Source organism: Gymnoscopelus microlampas, assembly GCF_963454915.1.
Source record: "Gymnoscopelus microlampas genome assembly, chromosome: 5".
NCBI lineage: Eukaryota > Metazoa > Chordata > Actinopteri > Myctophiformes > Myctophidae > Gymnoscopelus > Gymnoscopelus microlampas.
The window spans coordinates 55,081,323-55,106,352 of NC_139942.1; the positions used below are offsets into that span (position 1 = coordinate 55,081,323).

At 41.3% G+C, this 25,030-nt stretch overlaps 1 protein-coding gene across 1 annotated transcript; it reads right to left on the bottom strand.

Annotated features, from left to right (window-relative positions):
* Positions 1-402: 402 nt before the first annotated feature.
* Positions 403-5,321, bottom strand: LOC311046148 (uncharacterized protein). Its single transcript, XM_084058303.1, has 4 exons — positions 5,200-5,321; positions 4,204-4,275; positions 2,775-2,918; positions 403-1,469 (listed from the first exon to the last, which is right to left on the bottom strand). Exons 1-4 carry the CDS (start codon positions 5,246-5,248, stop codon positions 1,321-1,323), a joined length of 414 nt encoding a protein of 137 aa, XP_083914429.1. The 5' UTR covers positions 5,249-5,321; the 3' UTR covers positions 403-1,320.
* Positions 5,322-25,030: the final 19,709 nt, after the last annotated feature.

Sequence of the window (25,030 nt, forward strand, 5' to 3'; positions counted from 1 at the left end):
AGTAACTAAGTACATTTACTCAAGTACTATACTTAAGCACAATTTTGAGGTATGTTTGTTTTACTTTAGTGGAGTATTTCCATAGTTTTGTACTTTTACTTCTACTCCACTACATCTCAGAGGCAAATGTTGTACTTTTTACTACACTACAATTATTTGAGCACTTTAGTTACTTTGTAGAGTTGTAGATATACATTTCAGCCATTTGAAAATAGCCTACTCAGGTAAATCTTGAATTCAGACTTTTACTTGTGAGGGCGCGCTCCCACCGCACTTTCATTTCACCTCTAGGGTGGAATCTGCCAACGCTTTGTCAATGCAAATGCGTGGATTCTTGGAAAAAATCCCCAAGACCAGGAATCCACGCATTTGCATTGACAAAGCATTGGCAGATTCCGCCCTAACAAAGTATTTCTACATTGCAGTATTAATACTTTCACTTAAAAATGTGAGTACTTTTTCCACCACTGCTACGGACCGTAGAATACAGCATTATATATACCCACATTGTTTGGTGCTTGACAGTCCGTAGATGGGTGAATAACTACACCAATAATAAAACAATAACAGTGTTTATATCCACAACAACAACAATAATAGAAAATAACGATACAGAAATAAACAAGGATTAATGATCTTATCCATCAAGGTTAGAGGTATCGCTTGTGTTAAGGAACCCTGTTGTTGAAGTGTCAGCTAATTGAGGGCCAATCAAATGCAGATATGGGCCCCGTATGTTATAGAAGGCATCAGTTGTGGAGCGTATAGCAGGCAGGTTAAACGATCCACTTTTACCAATCTTTCTTTGCTGGTGGTCTCTCATTAATCCAAGACAACAAAATAGTTTCCCTCGCACCATAAGTTAAAAGATTAAACATGGAATAATAACATGGAAGACGGCTGCATACTTTCATTTTCAGTTGTGTGTGTGTGTGTGTGTGTGTGTGTGTGTGTGTGTGGCTGGGTATGTGGGTGGGTGGGGGTGTCATTTTGGGGAAATGGCCTAATCAGCTGATGCATGGATTTCTACCACCGTCGCACGCACGCACGCACGCACGCACGCACGCACACACACACACACACACACACACACACACAGTAAAATATTCTCTTAGCCCATTCAATCCTGGAAAGCATCTCTGTCATTTTAGATTTTTAGCTATATCCATTATTTTATACTTTCGGCTGTTAAAAAATAGCAGATCTACAAGCTCTTTACACGGCATAAACAACATTTGTAACTCAAATCTTTGCCTCTGGGGGGCCAAAGATGAAACTTAAAAAATACAAAGAAATTAACGTGCAGAGAGCTGTGTTTCTTCAGTCCTGTCTGTGGAGTCTCTCCACGAGGTTGACCACGGCGATGGCAGACACCATGACGACCAGACAGACAGAGAACACCACCGTCTTCACCAGATATACAGATACACTCCATCCCTCTGACCACCCAAGGCTCACAGCCTGCAACGCTGTGAGAGGTGTGGGCATGTTTATAGGCCTGTCACAATTATTACATACTCGTGTCTAATCGTCTAATTAGTTGAGATAATCGCAATTATTTTTTACATGATCGTCAAAATCGTTTCCATGTTGAAAAATACATTTCTAAATATAAAAAGCAGAAATAGTTGATCTACAAGCTTACAACGCGTCACTTCATGACGCGTTGTAAGCTTGTAGATCAACTATTTCCAAAAAATAAAACAAAAAATCACACCCTGTGTGAAGGTAGCGGCGCCTTTGATACATTATGTCATCGATATGTGTTTATAATGTGTGTATAGCCATGTGTCACGTGAAGCATGACCAATCACTTTGTTGACGGGTCTGACCAATCAGAGCGTTGACGGGTCTGACCAATCAGAGCGTTGACGGGTCTGACCAATCAGAGCGTTGACGGGTCTGACCAATCAGAGCGTTGACGGGTCTGACCAATCAGAGCGTTGACGGGTCTGACCAATCAGAGCGTTGACGGGTCTGACCAATCAGAGCGTTGACAGGTCTGACCAATCAGAGCGTTGACGGTGAACACGGACAAAGTCAGGTATAGAGCAGGATCCGCTCTATACCTAAAGGTATTAATAGAGCGGCTAGCGCCGCAAAAAAAAAAAACAGTAATTTATTTGTATTTTGAAGTTATTTGTCATATCTGCTCTGTGCAATGTTTGATTACGAAGCCTAAAAGCCACAGAAAATGTCATTTTTATTCATATGCTCCAGTTTTCAACGACAGGAGCACAATTGAATCCTTAATCGCAATTATTTGAATGACAATTAATTGTCAATATAAATCTTTGTTATGGTGACAGCCCTAGTTCAGAATCATGTCAAATGTCATGATTCTGAACCATTCAAAGAGAAGGTTGTGTGCACATCCCACGCCTGTATTTAGGCCAGGTGCTGGACATCAAGGAGGAATCATGAAAAAGAAGGAGGAGGTCCGCACACTGTTTCAAGCTCCAAGAAACTCTTTTTTAATACTGCAACGAACGTTTCGACCTTTAGGTCTTCATCAGGCAAAATTTATATTGACTATTTACTATATAAATTTTGCCTGATGAAGACCTAAAGGTCGAAACGTTCGTTGCAGTATTAAAAAAGAGTTTCTTGGAGCTTGAAACAGTGTGCGGACCTCCTCCTTCTTTTTCATGATTCTGAACCATGACTTTCATACCGTTGGTATGAAAGTCAAATTCATTGATGAATGTTAAACTACAGTACGCTTTTAGCTGAAAAAATAAGACATGACATGAAAGAGAGAAACAGGTTTTTACCTGAATCCAGCTGACACAGATGTTTGATGTGGTCGTCGTCACACGTAAAAGTATTTGTGACAGAAGAGTCCAGGCAGGTCACTGTCAGGTTACAGGAACCAGGGCTGGATGACTCTGGGACCACGGCCAGATGTACTGGAGACACTGGAATATATAGGATAAATCAGTTTGTATTTGAACCCATTCAATCCGAGAACACATACTGCGTCATTTGAGATTATTAGCTATAACCATTATATTTTTACTTTGGCTATTTAAAAAAAGATCTTGAACACTTATGCAAATCTTTGAATATACATATTTTTTAAACAAAATGTTTAACTCAAATCGTTGCTTCTGAGGGGTCCCTGTAACAACATCTTTTGATGGGGCTCTGCTCTGCGAGCCCCATCAAAAACCAAGAACATATCATTTTTGGGGGTCCTTGACAAGAAAAACTTTGAGCACCACTGATATAGCAACAATAGCTTTTCAGAGAAATGAAGACGCAAAAATGTTGTGTCTTAAGATTTTTTTCACCGAACAATCATCCATTCACACACCAAATTGGACATTACCCGGATTTAAGTCAAGGGTCCTGCCACTAGCATAAAATCTGTTGCATATCCGATCTTACTGAGCCGGAATGTTGCGTTCATACATAAAGCCCCTCCGTTTGAATTCTGGACCCCCATCTCAAAAGATTTTGTTCCAGGGACCCCCAGAAGCAAAGATTTGAGTTACAAATGTTTGCTTTAAAAATATATATACTGTATATTCAAAGTTTTGCACACAATTTCACGATTTTTCAAAAATAGCAGATCTACAAGCTCGTAGTGCGGCACTGAGTGCCGCACTACGAGCTTGTAGATCTGCTATTTTTCTAATAGCCAAATAAATCTAAACTGACACAGATGTGTTCCCGGATTGAATGGGTTAAAATAACAGATCCTCTGGAGGAAACACAGACTCAGAGGTTCACTGTGTCTTCACTCCACAGACACATGGACAGACAGATACAGATCCATGGACAGACAGACAGACCCATGGACAGACAGACAGACAGACACATGGACAGACAGATAAAGACATTATTGATTTTTTTCGGTTCTGGACCGAACTTATTCTCATTGGGCAGCAGTGGTGTTAAGTAACTAAGTACATGTACTCAAGTACTGTACTTTTGTCATTTTTACTTTAATGGAGTATTTCTGATTTTCAATACTTTTCCTTCTACTCCACTACATCTCAGAGGCAAATATTGTACTTTTACTCCACTACAATTATTTGAAAACTTTAGTCACTTTTATTTTGTAGATTTTGATTGTTATTACAAAACATACATTAACAACTTCAGCCCTATATACTTAGGATATTTGAAAATAGATCTACAAGCTCACAATGCGTCGCATGGCCGATCTAGAGAGAGGGATAAACTTGTTGGACTGACCTTGACCTGGATCATAATCACCAGATTCATCATCCTCACCATCGTTTTCCCCACCGGCAGACTGTGACACCACTGGAAATTAATTATCAGACATTATCAACATTATACATCAAATTTTAATGTTATGTTAAAAAATGTATAAATATATATATACATTAGTATATATATATTTATATATATAAACATTATATATAAACATTAGTGCTACCCAGGGGCGTCACGGCCATTCACTGTGCGTACGACAACCTCACTCTCACAGAGCCGTGATTTCATACCCCCCACTTAAAAAAAAAAATATATATATATATATATTTTTTTAATATAAATCGGTCAAATCAGGCAAAAATAAGAATTAAATAAACCAATCCTAACCCTAAAACCGAAATAAAGTAACCAAAACACGAAAAAAAAACCTAACAAAATCCACCCAAAAAACGCCAAATTTTGAAAATACAGAATTTGTTTACATTTGACAGTTACAAATGTTTTTCACGCTTTTTCAAAAATAGCAGATCTACAAGCTCATAGCGCGGCACTCGGTGCCGCGCTATGAGCTTGTATATCTGCTATTTTTGAATAGCCAAAGTGTAAAGTAAGGGGTATAGTCCACCGAAAGTCCATCCCCCCCACCTTCTGAGAGCCTGTGATGTCCCTGGTGCTGCCAATCTCACAACTCCCAACATAATATTTGAATTTCAACTGTGGAGAAATAGTGTAAAGCATGGTTTCATGTAGGCTTCATAATTGCGTCTACGCTTCAACTATAGTTTCAACAAAAGTTCAAATGTATCAATATTAATAATAATACATGCAATTTTTATAGCGCTTTACCAAATATTCAAAGTTGCTTTACAAAACAAAACAAAAACTTCATTAGGAAACAATTAGTTAAAATGGTAAAAAGAACTTAGCAAAACTAAAATTTAAAATGTAAAAGTAAATCGTCAAATATATATATTGTGAATATAATTGTTGTAAAATAGAAGTTCATCGTACCTGAAGCTGCTATGCAGATGAGCAGCCCCACTACCATGAACGCAGACATTCTCAACAATCAAACTCTCTGTGTGCAACACTGGGTGTAAAATGGAAGAACTACTGTATGTGCTGTTCTGTTCTCACGAAATGCATGTCATGGTAACCATGACAACAACACTATGTTCTGTTTAAAACCACAACTTCTCTCTATGCTGTGGAAGTACTGCTTTTTGTGAAGAGATACTTGCGTGTGAATTCCCCAGTGGTGGAAAAAGTACACAAATTGTTTACTTAAGTAAAAGTATCAATACCGCACTGATACAAGTCAAGTCAAAGTCTTGCAACAGAAAATCGCAGATCTACAAGCTCACAACGCGTCACGGTGTGACGCGTTGAGCTTGTAGATCTTGAGCTTGTAAATCGGCTATTTTCAAATAGCCAAAGTTTAAATAGGGCTGAAGTGGTAAATGTTTTGTAATAATGATCAAAATCTACAAAGTAACTAGTAAACTAAAGTTTTAAAATAATTGTAGTGGAGTAAAAGTACAATATTTGCCTCCCCCCCCCAAAAAAAAAAAAAAAAAAACATTGCCACAAACATCTTCAGCAACTTAAAGAATATGCTATTTTTAGTTTTAACTTCTGCTTTAGATTTTGAAAAGACGGCAGAGGCTGCATTCTTTGTATAAGATCCTTCCTCTTTATCTGACCACCAGAAGTCTATGTGAAATGTGCCTGATCAGCTTTTACCAAACACATCAAGATCAATGCTACAGTTTGCAGTGGTGGAAAAAGTACTCACATTTTTTACTTGAGTTAAAGTACAAAAGTATCGGTATCAAAATATACTTTTAAGCACCAAAAGTAGAACATACTCATTATGCAGAATGTCTGCAAATGTATACAATTTTGCAAAAATCTTTTGAAAATAGCAGATCTACAAGCTCACAATAAATAAATGCACACAATGCCATTCTTAACTTGTCTTTAACTGCTTTGTAATGTGTGTTAACATGCCTGGCTAATACCACTGACTTTGATCTGTAAATGAACCCCTTTAACCCCAGTTCTGGGCCTGTCAGAGGCAGAAACCCCCCTCCCTTGAAAAAGTTAAAGATCTTGCATTGTGACCTTGTAGATGCGCTATTTTCTAAATGATACTGAACACTGTTGTGGTGAAGGGGTTCATAATAATATATAAAACATGACAGAGGAGAGGCTGGGCTTTCATGTGCAGAATGAGTGGACTCCTCAATCTTTTAACCCATTAAGACCTGAGGCGATTCTTTAAAATGTTTTCTAAATCCTAACAGTTTTTTGAAAAAAAAAAAAAAAAAAAAAAAAAAAAAATCAAGAATTTTCAAAAATAGCAGATATACAAGCTCGAGTGCCGCGCTATGAGTTTGTATATCTGCTATTTTTGAATAGCCAAAGAAAGCTAAAAGTGACAGATGCGTTCCCGGTCTCAATGGGTTAAATGTACTCTAAATTGGCCGCGCTGAAACATTAAACATTATTGGTCATAAAACATGCTTTGATGTAGGAGCAGGGCGTGTATCATGCTATGTATTTCAGATGACTTATTGCATAACAATTTGATCCAGTGGGCTTCATTATGCTGATTTAAAGATGATGAAATACTATAGGTCTAATAGGTCTAGACAGACAGACAGACAGACAGACAGACTTCTGTACGTCCCTGATTGAAAGATTGTTTTGCACCCTGTCTGTCTGTCCGTCCGTCCGTCCGTCCGTCCGTCCGTCCGTGTGTGTGTGTCCGTGGTTCCGTCTGTGATCATATAGTCATGTGATCAAGACAGACCTGTTTGATCTTTTTAGATTCCATCCTGATTGGCTAAGATTGACAACATTTGCAGCAGTGGCCCGTTTTGAACAAAATGCCGCAAATCATGAACGCAGCGTCCGATTGTGGTGAAACTTTGCACGCACATTCACACTACGTTGAGGAACAAATGCCACCCTTTTAACATTGCCCTGTTATAGCGCCGCCAGGAGGCCAATTTTTGCAAAACATTATTTTTACTCCTACAAACATCGATCACACAAATCGGTACACATTATCTCTATAGTCAAGTGATCAAGACAGATCCGTCTGATTTTTTTTAATATTCCATCCTGACTGGTGAATTCTGAACATTGCTGGCCCCACAATAACCTACCTGACCTGGCGGAGACCTGTGCTCCGAGGAGCACTTTTTGGGGCGGTGTAGCCGCCCCCTATAAGTGAGTTTTGGACACAGACCAAAAGATTTGTATACCCCCTAACCCTTCCATTGTTAATGCAAATCGATACTTTTGCAAAGTCAGCCAATCACATTACAGCTAGTGTCATCACCACTAACTGTAATGTGATTGGCTGACTTTGCAAATTCAGGACTGTGATTGGCTAGCGAAACACATGACACATGTGCAGCCCTATGAATAGCAGTATGGACTTTAAAAAAAGTCATACATCCTTTTTTTAAAGTGAGTCATGTTGTGATGACCACACACCGCCCACTTCACACTGGGTGTGATTTTTAGCGGTGCCAGCCGCTCTACTCTTGACTATGTCCGTCCGTATGTCCGTTTGTCCGTTATGTCCGTTTGAGCCCGGATGTCCGTTTGAGCACGGGCTTTAAACAGCTATAACTCCAGTTGGCAGCATGCCAGCAAGTCCAAATTTGGTATGTGGACTTACACCACCAATTGGGACGAGCATTGATTGCTGAAGCCCCGCCCCGCCCTATTATAGCGCCACCAGGAGGCCACTGGCTCGGATGTCCGTTTGAGCACGGGCTTTAAACAGCTATAACTCCAGTTGGCAGCATGCCAGCAAGTCCAAATTTGGTATGTGGACTTACACCACCAATTGGGACGAGCATTGATTGCTGAAGCCCCGCCCCGCCCTATTATAGCGCCACCAGGAGGCCACTGGCTTTAAACAGCGCTTTACACAGCTATGACTCCAGTTCGCATGCCAGCAACTCCAAATTTGGTATGTGGACTTACACCACCAATTGGGACGAGCATTGATTGCTGAAGCCCCGCCCCGCCCTATTATAGCGCCACCAGGAGGCCACTGGCTTTAAACAGCGCTTTACACAGCTATAACTCCAGTTCGCAGCATGCCAGCAAGTCCAAATTTGGTATGTGGACTTAGACCACCAATAGGGACGAGCATTGATTGCTGAAGCCCCGCCCCGCCCTATTATAGCGCCACCAGGAGGCCACTGGCTTTAAACAGCTATAACTCCAGTTTGCAGCATATGCCACCAAGTCCAACTAATACCACCAATAGGGACCAACTGTAATTACATAAGCCCTGCCCCCTCTGTCTTCCTATTGGCTGGGCTTTAAACAGCCGTAACTCCAGTTAGCAGCATGCCACCCAGTCCGAATTTGGTTTGTGGACTTACACCACCAATAGGGACGAGCATTAATTGCTGAAGCCCCGCCCCGCCCTATTATAGCGCCACCAGGAGGCCACTCATCAAAGGCACCGCTTCCTTCACACAGGGTGCGATTTTTTAGTTTCTGTTCTGTTTCCTCAGAGCAGAGGCCCCCTGTTGGACAACCTTGACGGGCAAACCTTAGAATAATCTACTGATACTACTGTAACTGTATGTGTTTAATTAGCAGGGAAGAAGTCAGGGACGTGCACAGATAGACTCTAGGTGGTGCTAGAGCACCTGCCCTTTGCCCTCTTGACCAGAAGCGCCCCTTTTTCTTATTTTTTTTTCAGTTTACAGCAGGGGTCTTCAACAGGGGGTCCGGGACCCCTAGGGGGTCCTCAGAGTTACTACAGGGGGTCCGCCAAATCTTTGTGTGATATGATTTTTCTTTTTACCATAACCACTCGAAACCTAGCATCCCTTTTCTGAGGAGAACTTTAGCCAAAAAATAGCCGATCTACAAGCTCACAACGCCTCGCGCTGCGAGGCGTTGTGAGCTTGTAGATCGGCTATTTTTGGCAAAGAGGTATAGGTGTAGAGGGAAAAAAGAGCAGACCAAGTCAACACAAAAAAGTATAATTTACTTGAGCACCTGCCCCTCAAAATGTCTGTGCACGCCACTGGAAGAAGTTGAGTTGGTGTGTCCCTCTGTTTGAATCAGGAGAAACGATCAATGTGTTCCTCTCTCTCTCTCTCTCTCTCTCTCTCTCTCTCTCTCTCTCTCTCTCTCTCTCTCTCTGTCCCTCCAGCTGTCTCTCCATCTGGGCCCTAGCTTCTCTCTCTCTTGTTTTATCACTCTGTTGTTTTGCTTTTCTCTTTGCTCGATGTCTTCACTAACATCAGTGGTGTAATGTAACTAAGTACATTTACTCAAGTACTGTACATAAGTACAATTTTCAGGTACTTGTACTTTACTGGAGTATTTCCAATTTTCAATACTTTTACTTCTACTCCACTACATCTCAGAGGCAAATATTGTACTTTTACTCCACTACAATTATTTGAAAACTTTAGTTACTACTAGTTACTTAGCAGATATAGGGGGCGGCAGTGGATCAGCGGTAGAGGGAACTGGAAACCGCAAGGTTCCCAGTTCGATCCCGGGCTCCCCCAGAGTTAGTGTCGAAGTGTCCTTGAGCAAGACACTGAACCCCTAATTGCTCCCGATGAGCAGGTTGGTGCCTTGCATGGTTTCCTCCTCCATCTGTGTGTGAATGTGTGTGTGAATGTGTGAATGTAATGCACAATCTATGTAAAGCACTGTGGATAAAAGCGCTATATAAAAGCACCATTTACCATTTTATATACATTACTACATTATAAAACATACATTAACACATTTAGCCCTATTTTATATAGGCTATTTGAAACTAGCCGATCTACAAGCTCACAATGCGTCGCATGGCGACGCATTGTGAGCTTGTAGATCTGCTATTTTCAAACAGTACTTCTATTTTTGGTACTTTAAGTATATCTTGATGCCAATACTTTTGTACGTTTACTCAAGTAACATTTTGATTGTATTTGTAGATCTGCTATTTTCAAACAGTACTTCTATTTTCGGTACTTTAAGTATATCTTGATGCCAATGCTTTTGTACGTTTACTCAAGTAACATTTTTAATACAGGCCTTTTACTTGTAACAAAGTATTTTTATATTGTGGTATTGCTTACTTTTACTTAAGTAAAATATCCCAGTACTTCTTCGCCACCACTGCTTCACTAACAGTGGAGAGCGATGCGTGAGCTCAGAGACATTGGGAGCTCTGTCTCCCTGAAGCCTAATTTATGCCTCGTCACACAACAGCGTAGCTAGCTCGCCAAAACCAACTGTTAGTATTGGCGAGCTAGCTCCGGCATGCAGCAAACTATAAATTAGGCTTTACCCTACACGTGTGCATAATCATTTCTCTGTCCATTTAACAGAGTGCAGAGAGGAGACTTATTTTCCTTTTGCTTGCAGAAAAAAAGTAGGAGCTATTTGTGCAGGATTTCCAGTGCGGTGTTAAGTAACTAAGTACATGTACTCAAGTACTGTACTTAAGGTACAATTTTGAGGTACTTTTACTTTACTGGAGTATTTCCAATTTTTTATACTTTTAGTTCTACTCCACTACATCTCAGAGGCAAATATTGTACTTTTTACTCCACTACAATTATTTGAACACCTTAGTAACTTTGTAGATTTAGATTATTATTACAAACATACATTAAAGGTAGGGTAAGTGATTTGCTTTGGTTAAAATAAGTGTTAAATAGCTCTATATTCTGATAGTACTCATTGCTATAGAGTGTTTGTTCCAGTGGCGCGGGAAGGGGGGGGCTACGGGGGCTGCAGCCCCCCTGGTGATGGGAAGGGATTTTATTTATTTATTTTTTATTACATTTAAATTTAATTAAAATAATTAAATAACGTAACCCTAACCCTAAAACCAAAATAAAGTAAAGGAAAAAAAGTGCCAAAACCCACCCAAACCTGCACATTTTTCGACCCGAACCCGCAAAAAAATCGCGCGCGTGCATGCGTCAAGCGGATTCCCCCGACGCTCAGCCCCCCTGGCTATTAAGTACTTCCCGCGCGCCTGGTTTGTTCAGTAAAAGGAGTCTCCTTGTCTCTCCAGCTCTTTATAAAACAGAAAATGCATTTTCGTTTCAGTTTCAGTTTCATTTCGAATTTTATCCAATCAGGATAGAGAACTCAATCAGGATACAGATTAAACAAGTGAAATTGGAAGTGATGACACTAAGAAATGAGCAGACAAAATTGGAACTGGAACACTATACAAATTAAGCTTAAAATGGGTACTTTCTCCTGATTGGCTGAGATTTTGACACCTACCGAAAAAAATATTTTCTGTTTATTAAAGAGCTGGAGAGACATGGAGACTCCTGTTACTGAACAAACACTCTGTAGCGATGATTACTATCAGAATATAGTGCTTTAACCTTTTAACAAAGTACTTTTTGTTTTAACCAAAAAATATCACTTACCCTACCTTTAAGGACTTCAGCCCTATATCTTTTTCGGCCATTTGAAATTAGCCGATCTACAAGCTCACAATGTGTCGCATCGCACCACATTGTGAGCTTGTAGATCGTCTATTTTCGAAAGATGTTTATACATTTGAAAACTTGTGAAATAGGACATTCTTCACAATGAAAGTACTCTTGGTACTTTAACTAAATTTTTATGCCAATACTTTGGTACTTTCACTCAAGTACATTTTTAATTCCGGACATTTACATCTAACAGAGTATTTTTACACTGCAGTGTTGATACTTTTACTCAAGTAAAAAATGTGAGTACTTTTTCCACCACTGCAGGGTTTCAGAGAGAGTGTGGAAAACAAGCGGAGCTCTTGGGGGAGATGCACTGTGTAGGAAATCCCAGCTGTTTATCTTCCAGCTAAATGCCAGACACACACACACACACACACACACACACACACACACACACACACACACACACACACACACACACACACACACACACACACACACACACACACACACACACACACACACACACACACAGAGAGAGAGAGAGAAGGACAATATTGGTGTAAAGAAGAGCACACTTAATCCAGTGAACGAACACACACACAGAGAGAGCTTGTTTTGGTTGTTTTTGGCGACTGACGCCACTCTAGCTTTCTTGGTCGGGTGTTTCTGCAGCAACATGAGAGAGAGAGAGAGAGAGAGAGAGAGAGAGAGAGAGAGAGAGAGAGAGAGAGAGAGAGAGAGAGAGAGAGAGAGAGAGAGAGAGAGAGAGAGAGAGAGAGAGAGAGAGAGAGAGAGAGAGAGAGAGAGAGAGAGAGAGAGAGAGAGAGAGAGAGAGAGAGAGAGAGAGAGAGAGAGAGAGAGAGAGAGAGAGAGAGAGAGACTGGCTGTGAGGGAGAGAGAGAGAGAGAGAGAGAGACTGGCTGTGAGGTTCAATTCATAAAGGTCTCACAGGTAATTTTATTACCTGTGTAGGTCCTATAAAGAGAAGAATGCATTCGCCATCTGTTTTGACTAAGGGGTGTCATTTTTTGCAATTAATTAAGCTTACCTAGACTATTTCTGTTATTAAGGTTTTGTGATTTCTCTCAGACTGTGTAGGGCAGAGGCGTTTAATCTCTGAGTTAGGGTAACTGCATACCCTCGGATTAAAACCATTTCTTAATTCCATTTAAAGATGTGTTTACACTATAATTTATAATTATAAAGCCGATAAAGTATAGTTTTGGACCATGACGGAGGCGCGCCGACTCAGCAGACCTTGAGGCTGAGGAGTCGCGCCCGAGCGCCTCCTCCAGGCGCGAGTGCCCGCGACGACCAGCCGATGGTCTGCTAGTCGAATCAGCGCCGTCCGAGTTATGTACCGATAGGGACAGAATCGTAAATATTTTTGGTGCGGACTGCGTTTGCCCCACTGACTGCGTTTGTCCCAACTGTCACTCAAAGTGACTACTGGCCAACTGCCTGGATGAGGCAGACTATTTATTAAAGCTTTGTGCTTTCTATCAGACTCTGCAGGGCAGAGGCGTCTAATCTCTGAGTTAGGGTAACCGCATACCCTCTGACTGACTGACTCTTGTTTGGGTAAATTAGTCACGTGGTCTCTCTCAGTGAAGTCAGAATGAAGCCCTGCCTGCACACACCACACAGCCAAGCTGTTGGGCCCTCCTCTTTTCTCTGTCACCCTCTGGACATGGACATAGTTAATTGTCTGCACAGCTCTCTGTTTGCTGATGAATTCTCTGAGAGAGAGATAGAGGGGGGGGGGGGGGGCAAAGAGAGACTACAACAGAGGAAGAGGAAAAGTGTGTGTGTGTGTGTGTGTGTGTGTGTGTGTGTGTGTGTGTGTGTGTGTGTGTGTGTGTGTGTGTGTGTGTGTGTGTGTGTGTGTGTGTGTGTGTGTGTGTGTGTGTGTGTGTGTGTGTGTGTGTCCATCCAGAGTGGATATGCACAGGCTCATTGGGATGAACTGGCTTTATTATTATTTAACCCATTAATCCCAACAGTATTCTGAAAAAATGTATTTGGCCATCGACCCCCATCGCAAAATATGTTGTTCCAGGGACCCCCCCAGAAGCAAAGATTTGAGTTAAAAGTGTTCGCTTTAAAAGAATAATATTCTTTTAAAGTCTCTACTGAAGAGTTTTACCTTGACTTCAGTTCTATAAGCTGTAGTTTTAAAACTATTCACTCAATCTTATTAGTATATCATTATTTTGCTATGATTCCCTGCTTTCATATGACATGAAAAAATGAAAATGAAAAAATGCTAGATGACTGTCTCCCAGTCAAATTTGGTCACATATATATTCAAAGATTTGCACACATTTTCACGATTTTTCAAAAATAGCAGATCTACAAGCTCATAGCGCGGCACTCAGTGCCGCGCTATGAGCTTGTAGATCTGCTATTTTTGAATAGCCAAAGTATAAAATGAATGCTTTTTTTAAGCTCAAATCTAAAAATGACACAAGATGCGTCCCAGGTCTTGATGGGTTAAAAAGAGAAGAGAGAGATGGGAAAGAGACATGCAGCAAATTGCACGTCTGATTGGATTCAAACGTGGGTTGGTTATGGAAGAGGACTGGTTCTTCTAATGGTATGCGCTCTACGGGGGATCCACTGGGTGGCGCCCCACCACTTTGTTTGAACCCCATATGATTGACCATAGCAGCCGATAAAATAGCCGATAAAATAGCAGATCGACAATAGCTTTTTTATTTGAACCATACGGAAGATAGGGGCACTTCTGTGGGTGCGTGCAAAATTGTAACATGAGTGACCATGGGGTAAGCACTTTATATTTGAATTCTGAACGTTTCCTAAACGTAACCTCAGTAAAACCGTGCCTAAACCTAACCTTATTCCTAACCTTAACCTCAGTAAAACTATGTCTAAACCTAACCTTATTCCTAAACTTAACGTCAGTAAAACTATGTCTAAACCTAACCTTATTCCTAACCTTAACCTCAGTAAAACTATGTGTAAAGCTAACCTTATTCCTAACCTTAACCTCAGTAAAACCGTGCCTAAACCTAACCTAATTCCTAAACGTAACCTCAGTAAAACTATGTCTAAACCTAACCTTATTCCTAACCTTAACCTCAGTAAAACTATGTGTAAAGCTAACCTTATTCCTAACCTTAACCTCAGTAAAACTATGTCTAAACCTAACCTAATTCCTAAACGTAACCTCAGTAAAACTATGTCTAAACCTAACCTTATTCCTGAACGTAACCTCAGTAAAACTATGTTTAAACCTAACCTTATTCCTAAACGTAACCTCAGTAAAACTATGTCTAAAGCTAACCTTATTCCTAAACGTAACCTCAGTACAACTATGTCTAAACCTAACCTTATTCCTAAACGTAACCTCAGTAAAACTATGTCTAAACCTAACCTTATTCCTAAACATAACCTCAGTAAAACTATGTCTAAACCTAACCTTATTCCTAAACGTAACCTCAGTAAACTATGTTTAAACCTAACCTTATTCCTAAACATAACCTCAGTACAACTATGTCTAACCCTAACCTTATTCCTAAACTTAACCTCAGTAAAACTATGCCTAAACCTAACCTTATTCCTAAACGTAACCTCAGTAAAACTATGCCTAAAACCTAACCTTATTCCTAACCCTAACCTCAGTAAAACTATGTCTAAACCTAACCTTATTCCTAAACGTAACCTTAGCAAACTATGCATAAAACCTAACCGTATTTCCCTTTAACCTCAGTAAAACTATGGCTAACCCAAAACATATTTCTAACCTTTATCCTCAGTAAAACACATGGGGGGCGTGCGTGTTTTGGGGCGAGCCTTCCGGTTACCCAGACAGACACATGGACCCCGATATTATGCTGAAATAGCTGGAAGTCTCTTCTCAGCCAGCACACTACGATATTCACACTTTAAACCAAACAATCAAGAAGTCCAGTGGACTGCTGATTCAATATGTGAGCAATCACTTGTGTAAACCACTATACCAACCAATCTCAGACTTTGTAGCCTACCATAAAATGAATACAATATCAGTGGGGTGATTTTACAGTCGAGCATTCCTGCTAGAAGCCTTTTTTTTTACTGCAGAGATATTCAGTTTAAATGCCCCACTAGTCACAGACCAAGCAGTGTACAGATGATTGAACTTCCTGATTTCCTCATAAATATACCAAATATCCAATAGGCTGCTGCTCTCAACCTACCGATGGTGGCTCTTTTACGACGTGGCTCTGCAGTAGTCTAGACCAGTGGCTCTCAAACTTTTGGGGATGCCCAAAGACGAGGCAGAAAGGCTGGCAAAGTAGTGTGCTGCCTCTGCTGCCATACATGGCGAAGACGCCGCTACTTGTGCTGAGTGACATGTGTGTTGTATCATGAGGACATAGCCATGAGTTTGTGAATGTAACCTTTACTGCATTGGTTCTCAAAGTGGGGTCCGGGGACCCCCAGGGGTCCTTGAGGAGGTTCCAGGGGGTCCCCAGCTAAATGATGGATAGGAACCAAATGGACCCTTATGGGTCTGTAACTCTGAGAGTGTACATATGGAACCAAATGGACCCTAACGGGTCCATTTGGTTCCATTTGTACACTCTCAGAGTTAAATTAACATTGATTTTACTATATAAATTGGGGTCACAGAGGTAGAAATGCCATGAAATGGGGGTCCGTAGCCTAAATGCATGTCAAACTGGGGGTCCTTGAAATCAAAATGGTTGAGAATCACTGCTAGAGCCGTAAAAAAATCTTCTCTTATGAGGGTCCCTGGCATATTTTCAAATGGAGGACCGCGGGCTAATAAGTGTCACTTTGGGGGTCCTTGACATGAAAAAGTTTGAGAACCACTGCTTTACTGCACCTAAAATAATTTGTGTCCCTGTATGCTTTCCCTGTGTGTGGACATAAATAATTTGTTAAACTGTGTGTGTGTGTGTGTGTGTGTGTGTGTGTGTGTGTGTGTGTGTGTGTGTGTGTGTGTGTGTGTGTGTGTGTGTGTGTGTGTGTGTGTGTGTGTGTCATCTATACATTCGAGGAATCTGTGTGTAGCAGCGTTGTGAGCTTGTAGATTGGTTATTTTCAATGTGTGACACGATGCACAACCCAGTATAACTCAGGTCTGAGAGTGACAGAGGTTTCACAGCGCTATAGAGGACTGTGATGGTGACAGCTTGATAGACGGCAACCTTGGCACGGAGAATGATGTTCAAAGGGAGTTCCTCCGTGGCAGACGGGTGTTAGTTTGATTTGGTTTTGAGGTTCATGATGGATGCTGCACCGCTCACAGAGGAAGTGACTTTGATTGATGGGACCGTTGCGAGTGGATCGCGGTCTTTGCTCAAGAGATGGGTGGTGACCTCCTCCCTCCTGATGATGTTGACGGAGGGTGGATTCAGACTGGGTCCGATTGATTCGAACCGTTCCAATCCAATCCACTTAATGTATAGAGCAGTGGTTCTCAAACTTTTTCATGTCAAGGACCCCCAAATTGACACTTATTAGCCCGCGGACCCCCATTTCAAAAGATATGCCAGGGACCCCCATAAGAGAAGATTTGTTACGGCTCTCTAGTGATTCTCAACCATTTTAATTTCAAGGACCCCCAGTTTGACATGCATTAGGGCTACGGACCCCCATTTAATGGCATTTCTACCTCTGGGACCCCAATTCATATTGTAAAATCAATGTTAATTTAACTCTCAGAGTTACAGACCCATAAGGGTCCATTGGTTCCTGTCCATCATTTAGCTGGGGACCCCCTGGAACACCCTCAAGGACACCTGGTGGTCCCTGGACCCCACTTTGAGAACCAACGGTATAGAGCGCATTTAAAACAACAGTGTTGAACCAAAGTGCTGTACACTCAGTAAAATACTAAAATAAACAAGAGAACACACACAATAAACAAGACAACATTTGACACAATGCCTGGAGGAAGCAGCAGCTTCTCAATATGAATTTCCCGAGTACGATTGGCCTCTCCCAGCTGGCCAGCATTCACATCGGCCAACATTCTTCCGTACCCGAGTACACTTCATTCAACAGTAATGGTAAATATGTGCCTCATGGGGGCGCTGTGGACTATGGGGCTTTGGGAGATAGAGAATGTCATTCACAGAAGAAGAGTCACTAACCCTAACCCAGAGTTTAGAGTGAATAATAAAGTTTGACTGTGTTCCTGGCGTTGTCTTGAGTTATACTAATAACAGAACAACAATACACAACCAAAGCAGTGTGTGCGCTGGTCTTTGAAACGTCGCAACGTAACGTTGTCTGTAATTATCATATGACAGTGACGTCACTGACCATTCCTTGATGTTTTAGCAGTGACGTCACAGACTAATCCTTGGTACATTTATCCTAGTGGCAGCGTTCGCTGCACATGTGTTTTTTGTTTTTATTATTTTTTCACGGCTCGCGCTACTCAAACACTAGCAGGATTATTATTTCTTGTCAACATTCAAGTAGAACTATGAGAAGGTATAACTCAGCTAAAAGTGTGTGTGTGTGTGTGTGTGTGTGTGTGTGTGTGTGTGTGTGTGTGTGTGTGTGTGTGTGCGTGTGTGTGTGTTAATACATTTGAAGACTTGTGCAATGGGATATTCTGCATAATGAGTACTTTTACTTTTGGTGCTTTTGTACTTTTACTCAAGTACATTTTTAATTCTGGACTTTTACGGAGTATTTCTACATTGCAGTATCGATACTTTTACTTAAGTAAAACATTTGAGTACTTTTTTCACCACTGCCTACTACCCAGGGGTAGTGTGAGTGACGTCAGGACTTCGGTACTCTGAGAGAGAGATCAGCTATGAAACACTGTATTCTGTGGACTTCTGTGGTTTAATAAAAAACAAAAGCCGCTGATTGGTTCTAATACGCAGCCGGCCGGGCAGCTTTACTCCCTGAGCAATCCCAGACTCCTTCCTGAAATCAAATGCAAATGAGATTTCCGGAGGGAGGGGGGTTTACCAGGCTAGTTATCTCCTGGTTCTGATGCAAAACAAAAGAAAAAAAAAAAGTTTTTTTTAAAACGTCTTTGGCAGGCAATGAACTTTTGAACTATAGGTCGTAATGTAATTTATTATTATTATTATTATTATTATTATTATTATTATTATTTATTTTTTTAAACTTTGTTTTTATTCTGGATTCCATGACGTAACTCCCCATATAGGCCCTGGCCATTTGTGCCAGACTAGATTTAGTTTTTTCTTCATAACACACTTTGTGCTAATACTCAACAAACAAATCGGTCACACGTCATTTTTTTATAATAATAATTTGGACACTTTGACACATTGCTCAGGCCGGGAAATTAAACCAGGGACCTTTGGGCTGCCCAGGCGGGCTCTCTGGTCTAACCACTCAGCTATGGTCGCCTCATATAACCATTTTGTATAACCATGATGAGTCGTGAAAGAACTACAACGCAATAGGCGCTTCTCGATGGCGTCACATTCGGTCTCGCCAAGATCCCGCCCTTATAGCTGCCGCTGATTGGTTCGACCAGGAGCGTTTCGGCTTAAGCTCCGATCTCTGAGCGATCCCAGATGGAGGCTGTATTGTGAACCTGTGAACTCAATTCCGCCCCCATCTGGCGGAGTCAGGTCTGGCCTGGCGGAGACCTGCGCCTTTGTTGTTGGTTGTCATGGCTGCCAGTTCCCACCTGATGTTGTGAGGGAGGTCAGACTGCTCCAGATCATACTGAGTAACTGCTAGCTTACATAGTGTCTTCAAATGAGGCCTTAAGTCTAAGATGAACAGGTCGTTAGCGGTAGTATCTCCTTTGTCTCGTCCAAGGAAGATGACACGATCTCCCATCATGCAACAGAACATGTTATGTATTGGACATGGTCCTTTTCCCTTGGGCTCGACCTTCTTCCAAGAGAAGGTCTCTGGATTGAATATCCACACGTCACTGTAGTAGCTGGAGGTCCTGTTGCAGTTTTCACCACCACATATGTACAGCTCTCCATTGTAGGCAAAGGATGAATGAAACACAAGTCTTATTGGAAGAAGCTGTGCAGAAGGTGTGTTCAGCCAGCAGTTGGTCTCTGTGTCAAACACTCTGATGATGTTGCTCTTGTAGCCCCTCTGGTACACTGAATATCCCCCAAACACAAACATCTTTGACCCGATGATGGTGGCAGAGTGACCGCATGAAGGCGGTGGTGAAGTGCCTCTGGTGTTAATCAAAGCCCAGACCATTGTGCTGGTGTCCAACTTGTACATGTCATTAGTGTTTCTATACAGATAGGTGTCTCCTCCATGAATATACATGACCTTCTCCAAGACACAGGCTGAGTGGTAGCACCTCGCCCTTGGAATAGTCCCGGAAATCTTGGGTTTGAACCACCTGTGGGTGTCGACATCAAATGCATAAAGCACACTGTAGTACTCCTCTCTGTACCTGCCTCCCCACATGTAGACTGTATCTTCTATCAGCACAACCGTTTGTCCCTCACACATGGGGGGAACCTCAAGGTGACGCTCTCCTCTTCCTGATGCCACTGGGGTCAACTTCCTCCAGCATAAAGTCACTGTGTTGAAGATGTGAACATCACCGTCTTCTCCAAAGCAGTACAGCTTGTCCTCAACCACCACAGCAGAGATGAAGCGTGTCTGTGGCGCTTCTTTCAGATGTACGGTCCAGTGTAACATTTCACACAGCAGCTCCGCCCTGAGTCAGAGTTCACAACTAATGTTCTGCTGATGTTACTAGAAATCTAGTCGATGGGTTGTTAAAAGCAGCGAAATTGACATTTTGTGTTCGACAATTCATTTAAAAAGACGATTACATGGACGTTATGATGACATTGTGACGTCATTGCATGATGCTGCACGGTGCTTTGTGTTCGTTGGTCTCTATAATATATAAAGCCATAATAGGAGATGTTCCCAATGGAGCTATGCCCAAATATGGAGTGTGTTGTCTGACCTCAGTACTTCCTGTCCAGGGGAGTTTGTATATATAGATAGGGGTGGCTTCAGCGGGGGACAGGAAGTGCTGACTTTTCTCAATTGTATATATATAGATAGCAACTGACATTTGGCATCGAGAGGCTTTTCGGGCTTGAGAAAAATAAGTTCATTACAATGCATTGTCTCCGATCTGCAGATCTCCGATCACAGTAATAAAGCGACATTTATTACTGTGGATGGAAACGTCACAGCCTTTACAGAATTACAGAAGCGAACACAAGCTGAGAAGATTCATTAACAGATTTGTTTTGACTCTCAAGCTCATCCAATCTGAATAAGTAGTGTACTCTAGGTTTTCATTTCCTGCAATGACACACACACACGCACTCGCACTCGCACACACACACACACACACACACACACACACACACACACACACACACACACACACACACACACACACACACACACACACACACACACACACACACACACATATGTGTAATACATCAACTTTATTTATCTATTTTTGTTTGGGGAGGGGGGGGGGCATTTCAAAACATTTCCAAAAATGCAACGGGTACTCTGATGACTCAACGGGTACTCTGATGACTCAACGGGTACTCTGATGACTCAACGGGTACTCTGATGACTCAACGGGTACTCTGATGACTCTGATGAGACTCTAGATGTCGAACCTCTTGTGAAGAAAAAGTCAGATTGCTTTGTGAGCTTGTAGATCAGCACCATGGAGAGCGACCCAGACAACAGACACACAGATAAGAGGCCTGGTCTCACTCCCCATGTGGTTAATAATATAGCTACATCTATAGTCAGAACTCAATAGCCAGCTATTTATGCGAGGCGAATGTGCATTTTTCATGCCGCCTACTTTAAAGTTAACTATCTCTTCCTTCGGGGGTCATGAAGCGGCAACTATATGAGGAATGAAGAAGCAGGTTTTTATCTTTTATTTTTTTCCTTAAAACGGAAGATTAAGATGCATGGCTCTCTGATTTATTCCTCCTACAGTACCTTCTCCTCAGTATTCCAGGCCTTTTCGCTCTTATACTTTATTGGGTTTAATTCCCCCGTACCTAGCAGCAGCTGTTAAATAAATGACACACGCACACGTTTTTTTATTTCCCATATTTAATGTCCGACACACACACACACACACACACACACACACACACACACACACACACACACACACACACACACACACACACAGTATGGGGGCTGCATGGTGCGGTTCTGGTTTGTGAGAAACAGGACCGCACCCTGCTGTGAGTTCTTATGTGTTGCATGTAAGTGTAATCTAACATGTCGCTACACCCACTGACCCAATCTCACAACGTCCCACTGTATGTCCCTCTGTACAGAATACAGATAGATTCACAGCATACTGTATACGTTTAGCTATACTGTGGCGGTATATACTGTAGGCCTAATGTGTTCAGGGTATAACTCTGGTGAAATAGTGGGTGCGTAAGTAATTCATGAAGCCGGTGAAGCGTCCTTTTTTCTCGCACAGCACCCCCCGTTGAGAAAACGGTCCTGGGGGGCACCGAACCGGGTCCGCGCTGGGTCCGTGTCTATACACTTACATACTAGGGGTGGGACAATATATCAATATATCGATATATCGCGATACTTTATCCCGCGATAAATAATCGATATAAATTTTAAAAAAATCGATATTAAAAAAATAACAATAATAATTTTAAGTTTGTGATACGTTGTTTTTCCAACACTGTATTTGTGTAATGATGATTTGTAACTGTTTGGTGCTATTTTATGTGTTTATGAATTGAATACAAGGACTATCGTGATATATCGTTGGTGAAATTTCTTGCAATACATAACGAATATCGTGATATCGCAATATATCGAATCTTGTCGAATATCGTGATATATATTGTTATCGTGGGCCTAATATCGTGATATATATCGTATTGTGAGGTACCCATATCGTCCCACCCCTATTACATACATACATACAGTACATACATACATGCATACTGTATGTTGGTGTGTTTACTGTTGAGCGAGAAAACAACATTGCACATTAACCTAATCATATGGGGACCCCCCCCAAAATAATTTGGGGGACTCCCCTGGGGGGGTCCGAACCCCCAGTTTGTGAACCATTGACCTAGGTAACCCCACGCACCCTATAGAAGAAAAAAAGAAACGTGACACTTGTATCGTCTCGTAACACGTGGCAGAGCTGTGTACAGTAACTGCATAGTGGACAGCAAAACCTTAATGATATACGTTTCACAGTAAGTTGAGTCACTAGTGAACGCTCCATGGCTTTGCCCTAGTTTTTCGAAATCCAATTTGAAAATCCATAATATATCCTATGACATCAGCATCTTTAACCCTTTGAGACCTGGAACGCATCTGTGTCACTTTAAGATTTGAGCTAAAAAGCATTATTTTACATATTTGGCTATTCAAAAATAGCAGATATACAAGCTCGTAGCGCGGCACCGAGTGCCGCGCTACGAGCTTGTAGATCTGCCATTTTTGAAAAAAGCTTGAACGTTTGTTACTCGTCTATGTCTCTCTCCCATGCACCCCTCTCTCTCTCTCTCTTGGTGTCGCTCTCCGTGGTGCTGATCTGTTGATAGAATCTGCCCATAGCAACAGATCTAACACAGGTTGTTAGACCTGACCATCTACATTGAATATATATATATATTTTTAAAGCGAACGTTTGTAAATCAATTCTTTGCTTCTGGAGGTCTCTGGAACAACATATTTGACAAATGTTCGCTTTAAAAAAAAAATATATATATTCAAAGATTTGCACACATTTTCAAGATTTTTACCAAAATAGCAGATCTGCAAGCTCATAGCGCGGCACTCGGTGCCGCGCTATGAGCTTGTAGATCTGCTATTTTTGAATATCCCAAAGACATCTTAACAATGACACAGATGCGTTCCCGGTCTTAATGGGTTAAAGTGCACCGTGGCAAATCCAGGCCCTTTGGACAGACGGATGGAGCACTATATACAATCTTGCCACCACTTCGCTTTTAGAGAAATCTTGAAATGTTTGAGCTCATTTTCAGAGGAAATAAATGTATCCTGTATGCAGAGGGGCTGGAATTATGGCAGAAATACAGTAGCGCACGCTATCATTTAGTAATCACTTTCTTTTTTTCCCCCGATTATTGTTTGGGGCTTTTTCTGCCTTTATTGATAGTACAGTAATAGGCTGACTGGAAACAAAGAGAGAGAGAGAGAGAGAGATGGGGAGTGACGCTCGGCAAAGGCCGTCGGGATCGGGACTCGAACTCGCCATGCGCTGCCACGCTGCATTGGCTCTCATGCATTGAAGGAGGCATGAGCTCGACCCTGGCCTCCCTAGGCTGGTGGGGGGAGTGTAGTGCCCAGGATCACTTAGCAAATTGGCACCGGCTCAAAAAAAAGTGTTACAAAATCGAGGGATAAAAATTATAGTTAATAAAAAAAAAACAGTGCCACTCAGTGGTGTAAAGTAACTAAGTACATTTACTCAAGTGCTGTACTTAAGTAGAGCTTGTAGATCTGCTATTTTCAAACATTATAGTACTTTTTCTTTTGTTACTTTAAGTATATTTTGATACCAATACTTTTGTACTTTACTTTTTGAATTCCGGACTTTTACTTGTAACATAGTACTTCTACATTGCAGTATTGATACTTTTACTTAAGTAAAATATCTGAGTACTTTTTCCACCACTCGTGAGAGCCCAGCCTATTTTCTTCCAACGCAATTAAACATAATGAAAACTAAAGAATCGTTTTTTGAGTGTGTTTTCTTAGAAAGATAAGATTGAAGAATTATACCGTAGTACTGTTCTTCATCATTATAGAATGTACCTGACTTCTTTTTTTGGGATCAATACTGTATATTGGTGTACCGATTGAAAAGTTGTTGAAAACCTGCTTTTTAAGCATATTTTCAAAATAAGACAACATCACTACAATGAAGAATTATAGAACTTTTTTCATCATTACGAACCTACCAGACATCGTGTGAATCAATACTGCATTTCTTTGAAGAGAAAGAGCGTCGAATCACTAGAGCCTTGATAGAAAATACTTTGACAGATCTGTCAGACCTTCATTAATGCAGGTAAGAGTGAAAACGATGCAAGCGCGTGTTCGAGGAGTCGCTAGTTCAAATCCCAGGGAGTTTGGCTGTAAAGGGAATACTGGAACCCGGAGAGATCTCATAATGTAGTAGTGTCCTTTCCTTTTGTAAATGTCACTCGTATACAGCAGTGGTTCTCAAACTTTTTCATGTCAAGGACCCCCAAATTTACACTTATTACCCCGCGGACCCCCATTTGAAAAGATAAGTCAGGGACAGTGTTGGGAAGTAACTAAAGTAATATGTAACTTAAAGTAATATTATTACCTTTTCCCAGTAACTAGTAACGTAACTAATTACTTTCACGTTTTGAGTAATAATA